Source organism: Diabrotica virgifera, chromosome 6, assembly GCF_917563875.1.
Source record: "Diabrotica virgifera virgifera chromosome 6, PGI_DIABVI_V3a".
Taxonomy (NCBI): domain Eukaryota; kingdom Metazoa; phylum Arthropoda; class Insecta; order Coleoptera; family Chrysomelidae; genus Diabrotica; species Diabrotica virgifera.
In genome coordinates this window covers 106,541,752-106,550,333 of record NC_065448.1, presented here as the reverse complement: position 1 = coordinate 106,550,333, position 8,582 = coordinate 106,541,752, and the positions used below count along the sequence as shown (strand labels likewise).

The following is an 8,582-nucleotide window of genomic DNA, read 5'->3' as shown; positions in this document are numbered from 1 at the left end:
ATTGGAGCAGAGGTTCAGAAGGTGGTTTTAGCACAAAATCTATAGAGATGAAGGAGGGAAGTTGCCGTAGCCCAGTAAAGCGTCCAGTCACCATCTGTCACCATAGAAGAACGGCTCTTGGATCAGCGTGTGGGGATGCAGCTTGGTTATCTGCGATATATTAGGGGAGTTTGTTCTAAAATTCCGTAGTATACATCAGGTAGTCCGTTTCTAGCCAATTGTAGAAGATTGGCTGGAGGGAATGGAACTTTGTCTTTGGGGATCCTGGTGAGTATGTGACCTTCCCGATTGCAAGGGGTGGTTAGAACATATTTTGCTCTGTGTTTATTTCCATTAATCGTACGCGAAACGTATTTGTTAAGACTACAGTCAAATGCACTTAGCCTACGTTTGTTACCGACCAATCACAGCAAACGTAAGCTAGTGACACAGAACACAAAAATCACAAAGTAGTGAAATATCAAGAAATACCTAAAGTAGTGACAGTAGTGTCATGTTAATGCATTTTGTGAGGTTATGACTTTTGTGTTTGGCGGTTTTTTAAGATCAAATTTTCTTTGGGCTTGCGGTTACTTTCCAACTTAACACCAATTATACATACATACACATACAAAATTTCAATTTTAGCGTTTTTCATTTCTATTTTTGTTTTTAATTTGTTCAATCGTTTTAAAAATCTGTTCGTTAGAACACCTAATTTAATTACCCAAGACTTTTTAGCAATTATGGATTCTACCTACCCATCTACTTCAACAAATTCTCTTCCAGGAGCCTGCCATCTTTGCAGCAAAATATTTAAAAATGTGGAATTACGAAATCGTCATATCAAAAGAATACACAAAACAGATGTTCCGCCCAGGGCTAACAACAAAATGAATCAAAATCGCATCATTTGTCCGTTATGTGATCAAGAAACTAATTTTGAAAGTCATGAGAAATTACGAAAACATCTCCAGGACTGCCACCAGCTGAGTATTGAACTAATAACTTTTGAATTTTCTAGCAAACAAGAATATGAGACATGGAAAGATATGCAGAAAATTGAGACAAGTTATGCATGTACTAGAACAATCCGTGGAAAGGAACATAAGATAATGTACTATGATTGCAATAGAAGTGACATACATGGTAAGAGCAATACTTTGTTACTTGCAATAATTAAAACTTATAGGTACAGTAGAGCGTCGGTTATCCGAACTAATTGGGGGACATAGGTGTTCGGAAAACCGATACATATTTATAGTCATACATATTTATCCACAAGTGAATAAAAGCCATATTTATATGCCTACATATTTATTTATATCTTGATAATGACAACTAGCAACTAAACAAAAAAGTGCAGTCTTTGCAACAACATAATTATTTTTGGATACAATAGTGAAGAAAATTGAAGATATTTTAAGCGTCAATTACTAACACTTGCTCGGTATTTGAGTGCAGGATGCGGGAGTCGATAGTTCGAATAAGCGGTCGGTTGGTTGATCGACGTTCGGATAATCGACGCTCTACTGTACTTTGTTACTTGCAATAATTAAAACTTATACTGATCTATCTTTAGGATATAAGCCCAACTATAAAATTAGGACAGAGAAATCTGGTGGATCAATTAGAATAAAAGGAGTGTGCCCTTCCAGACTGGCTTGCAAACTGAGAGACCAAGGACAAGTTTCTGTCAGTTATTGGAAAACACATGTTGGACATAAAGAAGAATTAAGAACAATGCATCTGTCAAAAGCAGAAGAAAAAACGGTTGTAGAAAAATTAATGGCTGGGGTGCCACCCACTAGAATTTTAAAAGATTCAAGAAAATTGGAAGTACCACAATTAGATAGACTTGCTGTAATAACAAGTCAGGATCTCAGAAATTTGACCAGAAAGTATAATATACACAAGAAACGAGATCAAAATGATATGATAGCAGCAGCCCTAAAGGTTCAGGAATGGAATGCTAACAACAAGAATTATGCTTTCTTATTCAAGAAGGAAGGTAAACACCATTTTTTTTCTGTTTTGTAGCTACCAACATTATAAATAATTGTACTCCAATTTGACTTGTGTGAATTGTTATCCTTGCATGGCTCATATAACACACCTTGCTCTTAAGTAGAATTAACAACATTTATGCCTTGATACGAAATAGCAATAAACATTTTTAAAATAATATAATGTGCTAAGTTTTAGTTATTAACTTTTTACATTAAATCTAATTTTGTTATGGACATAGTGGTGGTATATGGGGTAAATTTAGTGGTTGAATTGTTACCTTTGCCTCCCTCAAGTAATAAATCTCCCACTTGTCAGAAATCAATAACTTTCACCCCTTAAATAACTAAAGTCCATTCATTTTACAAATTCCCAACTGTAAACAAACGCACATGGAAGCTAAACAGGGTTGTCCTGAAGTATTTCTTAAAAACCAACATGCTACCTACAATTTGAATTTGCAGACTGACCAGTTTGGACCTGTAAAATGAGAATCCGCCTCTTTTAGGGCAATAAATTACATTTAACAGCCTCTTGACGAATGAGAGGACGAATAGTAACTTTGTTTATAGTTAGGAATTTGATATTTGAATGTGGTTTAGTTTTAAATTTTACCCATATATTTTTGTATTTTGGTGGTTAGCATGTCAGATCACGTAAGCACTGATGATGATCAGTCATCCGATTGAAAACTAGTTCTGTGATGTAGCCCTTTTTTTGGGATTTTAACAAATATACCTTTTATAAAGGATTTTAGTCATTTTTAGTTTTAAATTGTCCTTTTATTACCATCATTGCTACTTTTTGGGTCTTGGCCTATTTAAGAGTACATACTTCTTTTTTTATCTGTTCCCAATATCTAATCTTTGGTCCTTTAGTTGTGTTTAACTGGCATTTATTCCTTTATTTTCATCTTTTTCTGTCCTTTCCACATGCCCCTTCTACCTCGAGTCATCCTTTATATTATCTGTTGTTCAATGTTCTTTTGTATTCTTTTTTTTTTTGTTTTATCTTCAAGCCCTCTATATGCTACCTTTCATATTTGGACCCTATTTCTTTGTTGGTATTTATATTCTGGCTCTTATTATACTTTCTACCATATGCTAATCTGAACATTTTTTGCCCCTCTTTGAATTAATAATCACATGATCTATCATATTGTGGTTCAGTAGGTACTGTAACTAGGTAACTCCAAATTTTTGGGGTTTTTATCAAAGTTATCTACTTTAAAAAATATCTTTCTGGTGCTATTTAATTTCTACAATAAAATAATTATTTCTGAAGTAAAATAGTGAATTTAATAGGAAATTTATATTGTTATATTTGCAATGCTATAAGTAATAAGTAGATAACAATGAACTGTAAGCAAGCTTAAAAGATAGAAGTAATATTACCTATTTAAATATTCAATAAAATTTCAGTCTCTTACCATTTATCTTGAATTATCTGTTAAATATAATATGCCGGAATGCCTTTAATTTTGTTGAAGACTACGATTAGGCCTGGATCCCACGTACCAAAAACAAAGTTTATTAATAGTAAGCTGAAAATTTGTTAATAGCTTAACAGCGTCTAGTCACACAAACTTTGAGGTACAGGAATACTGGAATAGGGGGAAGTTTTAATTGTGGAACAAGTTACAGGTTTCAAACCTCCCATGTATTTTGTTGGACAGAACTTGATTTGTTACCCTTTCATTAAACTTTCATGCAAAAATCAGACAGCTATTTTTTTGCAACCTGCTAGTTTTCATTATCATAAAATTGTCAGGATAACATGTTTCACAATTAAAATCACGTCCCACAATTAAAACTTCCCCTGTTCCCATACATCAAGGTTTGTTCGACTAGACACTGTTAAGCTATTAAGAGGAAACAGTAGCGATCAACAGGTAGCAAAAACACGTTCCAAGATTGCGGCTGTAATTTTGAATATTTTTCGAGATATTTGGCACACGTATTCGTAATATAATAAAGAATGGCGGTACAGAGCCCAATTTGAAAAATATATTAAAATGTGGAAATTACTCTGTAATTAAATACAATATTAAAAAACGAGCCTGTACCGCCATTAAAAAGAACAAAAAAATACACTTTCTTCAAATAAACTTTTTAATCCGATGCCTAGATTTTGTGTCATTTTGGAACTACTAAAATTTTTTATTCCATTAGTACTTCCAAAATGACACAAAATCTAGGCATCGGATAAAAAAGTTTATTTGAAGAAAGTGTATTTTTTTGTTCCTCTTAATGGCGGTACAGGCTCGTTTTTTTAATATTGTATTTAATTACAGAGTAATTTCCACATATTAATATATTTTTTAAATTGGGCTCTGTACCGCCATTCTTTATTATATTACGAATACGTGTGCTAAATATCTCGAAAAAATATTTAAAATTACAGCCGCAATCCTGGAACACGTTTTTGCTACCAGTTGATCGCTACTGTTTCCTCTTAACAAATTTTCATCTTGCTATTAATCAACTTTTTTTGTACACGGGATACAAGCTTATCAATTTTGAATGAACTAAAAATTTGGTGGTTTATTTTTATTAGGAGAAGATCATGATATATTGAGAAAAGAAGATTTTGCAGTAGGGTTCATGAATGCGGTGATGGAAGAGAAACTACTAGAATTCCCGAACATAATTTGTGTCGATGGGACACATGGGACAAATAAAAAAGGACTGGATTTGACGATTTTGCTGGTGAAAGACTTGTTGCGTTCCTTCTGTCAAATAGATTGGACCAACGAATTCAAGAAGTTTTTTTAGGTATGTATTATACAGTGTGTCTGTGTAACTTGGAATCATAAGGGAAACTTTTTTAATATCAATTTTACGAAAAAAAAGTTATTCTTCATAAAGTGCTCTGCATAGTCTAAAACCTAAGATGCAACCATCAGATATCAAATTTTATCAATAATATACAAGGATGTTCAAAAATATGGGTTTTGCTCATGAGTAAAGTATTTTTAATTTTTTACAATATCGAAAAGTGTTATTAAGAAAAGTTGTTTGTAATTAAAATTTATGTTATAATATGCATTTACACTCTTCTAATTGAAAAAAAAAAATTGAAAATTTTCCTCAAATTACGGATACGCAACATTAATTTTTATTTAAAATAACTCCGATATTGTTAATTTTGCGACAAAAAGTTATTCTTTATAAAAATGTCTGAATAGTCAAAAACTAAGATGCAATCATAAGATATAATTTTTTTTCAATTTTATAAGAGGTATGTCAAAAAACATAAATTTCGCTCAAGAGTAAAATACCTTTATAGTTCACAATATTTCCACTAAAAGGATGTAATTGCATATTAAAACATAGTTTTTAATTCTAAAAACTTTTTATAATAACAAATTTCAATATTGTGAAAAATAAAGATACTTTACTCTTCAGCGAAATTCATATTTTTTGACATACCTCGTATAAAATTGACAAAATTTAATATGTTATAATTGTATCTTGGTTGCTAAATATAATGCGAACTATAAGGAATAACTTTTTTTTTCGCAAAATTAATAATAACGGAGCTGTCATAAATAAAAATGATGTTGGTTGTCCGTGATTTGAGCAAAATTTTCAAAAAAATTTTTTTCAATTAGAAGAATGTAAATGCAGATTATAACATAATTTTTAATTACAAACAACTTTCCTCAAGTACAATTTTCGATATTGTGAAATATAAAGGCACTTTACTCTTGAGCGAAATTCATATTTTTTGACATACTTTGTACACTGTTGATAAAATTTTATATCTGATGATTGCGTCTTTAGGTTTAAGACTGTGCAGAGCACTTTCTAGAGAATTACTTATATTCGTAAAATTGATGTTAAAAAAGTTTCCCATATGGTTCCAAGTTACGCAGACACACTGTATAAGTAGTGACAATTTAGGACTGCTAACTAACGATTATTTTTAAAACCTTTAGATGCCCTCAAGAATAAGATACAGACAGAAGTTAATGCGGAATATTTCATGAGTGATGATGATCCTAAATATTATAATGCATGGAAGAAGATAATGAGACAAGAACCAAGGAGACTATTATGTACGTGGCATGTGGTGAAGAACTGGAACATTAGAGGAAAGAAAAAATTACAGGATCCAACTTTGAAGGCACAAATGAAAAATGAACTCAGGCAGATTATTCGAGAACCAGATGAAGATAAATTTAAAGAACTATGTGACAAATATGTATCCAAACTAGAAGAGGCAAATGAGATAGAATTTGTCAATTATCTGAAAAAGTAAATAATTATATGAAATCATACATTTTAAGACACCCTTAAGTATTTTTTTTTCTAGACAATACTTGGCTGAACACAGAAAAAAAATTGTGGCCCTATTGTTACAGAAGAAATGCCGGGATTAATACCAACATGGCAATTGAATCACTCAACAATCTACTAAAGACGAATTACCTCAAGAGAAATGCAGCAGTGGGGATTGAGAAGCTACTGGATACAATGGATGAGCTAGTTGAAGAAAAAATGTGGACGAGGATAGTTGATATAATACGACCAAGCGCAAATAATTATCAAGACAGGCTTTCAATAAGAGCACACAAACGGGCAGCATCGATGAAAGGCAAACTAGAAGAACTGGTTAAGGAGACTGCATATGGCCATTATGAGGTAAAATCCTTTAAAGGTATGAATATATTACGTTATGTAAATTTTAGACAAGTGTGTGAGAGTGAGTGTAAGACATTGTTTTGTAGAGTGTGTAAGATTTGTATTCACCGTTATTGGTGCAGTTGTGATGACTATATGGTGAGGGATACCTTGTGTCAGCATGTGCACTTGGTAAGAATGTATGAGGAGCGTTTGGGTAGTAACTCTGTTGTAGATGATGCTGCAAGGTGTTTAGGAGAAATGTCAACTATCAAATCAAGGCATGAGGAGGAAATTAATGAATTTGTCAGAGGGAAGCTTAGAACAGACAAATGTGACCCAGGAAAAAACCAAAAGAAGTCTTCAACAGGAATATCTCAATAATGTGTTGAACGGATTAGATGACCAAGGTTTTACCGAATTTATAAGGAGGACTCAAGGAATTCTGGAAGAAGTTAATAATAAGGCAAAGAACATTACGAAGAAGCGAAAAATGGAGACTCAGGAGTATTTTCCTTCAAAAAAAAAAGAACTGATTAAACATTTTTTATTAACAATTTTTGTAGCTCACATGCATTCTTGATTTGTGCCTGTATTGATTTTTTATTTACAAGATCATTAGTTAATTTAACATTACAGATTTTACTTGAATAGTAATAAATATAGTGAAATTTTATAAGATTATAGATTATGTTACTTAAGTTAGGTCTGAATTTTAAAGCTATGTTAAGTAAGATGTAATTTGATAACTTTTATATGAGTTGTATTTTTAAATTGGGATCTACTGGGCCGTAGGCGAGGTTTAGAGGGGTTTTACCTTCACCATTGCACCAATAACGGCGCCCCCTCTCCCAATTTTTAATAAAGAAATTTTAAACAGCCATTTTAGTGTTTTTTTGATTTGCAATAGTTATTTCAAGTAAACATTAATTTACTTAATTTTGTTCAGAAATAAACCTCGAAATTCGATTACGTTTATCCAAATGCGATGTCTGGTCGACTATTCTCTATGCAGTTGAGACATGGACCCTTGAAACATCAACCGTAAATAAGTTGGAAGCCTTTGAAATGTGGATCTACCGGAGAATTCTCAAAATTTCGTGGACATCGCATACCTCAAACGAAGAAGTGCTGCATAGAATATGCGAGGCAAGAGAACTTTTCAACACAGTGAAAGTTAGAAAAACATCATACCTAGGCCACATACTGAGAAAATAAGTACCAATATGCCCAACTTATAGTGAAAGGGAAGGAGAGGACTAGGAAGAAAAAGACTATCGTGGCTCAGAAATATCCGACAATGGACAGGACTAAATTTTGAACAGCTGAAGACAGAAGAGTTTGCAATTGTAGTAGGCAACCTCCATTGAGGAGACGGCACTTTAAGAAGAAGAAGTGGAAGACATGGGAGGATAGCAACAAGAGTTAGAACAAATGCAGGAGAAACTGACAATTTTTTGTGAAAGTGAGGGTTCATCAGGGTTTTGTGTTAAGCTCGTATTTATTCTCATTGGTGCAGGTGCTGGATCAGATAACAGCTGAACTTCAAGGGGAGGTGCTTGGAATTGAATGTACGCAGATGATAGTAGAAAAGTGGAAGAAAGACTTAAGCAGTGGAGACAAGTACCTGAAGAAAAATGATAACATTAAATAGGACAAAACCAGAATATTCTTTTAAAGATGGTATTCCAAATATGGATCGAGAGTCAGCTTCGATAGAAAAGAACTCCACGATCTTCGATAGAAAAGATTTTTTTAGACTCCACGTGAGAAAGCAAAGAGAGTGATTATGACTAATGTTCCAAAAATAATAAGTAATAACAAAAACAAACATTTCCTAATGCAAAAGCTAAAACAAAAATACCTGGATATCTAATAAAAACTACAACAAGGAACAATAATTACATTTATAATAAAACTAATAGTCAACTTCAGGGGAACGGCGCAAAATGTCTCCTGTCAAAATTTTAA

General features: G+C 32.7%; 1 protein-coding gene across 2 annotated transcripts; it reads left to right on the top strand.

Annotated features, from left to right (window-relative positions):
* Window positions 1-622: 622 nt before the first annotated feature.
* On the top strand, window positions 623-7,494 carry LOC126885917 (uncharacterized). 2 transcript variants are annotated; one of them, XR_007698494.1, is made up of 5 exons: window positions 624-1,128; window positions 1,562-1,990; window positions 4,543-4,760; window positions 5,927-6,245; window positions 6,304-6,590. XR_007698494.1 is itself a non-coding variant. In XM_050652722.1 (3 exons), the coding sequence occupies exons 1-3, from the start codon at window positions 726-728 to the stop codon at window positions 6,993-6,995; spliced, it is 981 nt and encodes a 326-aa protein (XP_050508679.1). In that variant the 5' UTR covers window positions 623-725; the 3' UTR covers window positions 6,996-7,494. The 2 variants fall into 2 exon arrangements, 1 of the variants encoding a protein (XP_050508679.1); XM_050652722.1 differs by lacking the exons at window positions 4,543-4,760; window positions 5,927-6,245; window positions 6,304-6,590 and adding an exon at window positions 6,847-7,494 and having other exon boundaries at window positions 623-1,128.
* Window positions 7,495-8,582: the final 1,088 nt, after the last annotated feature.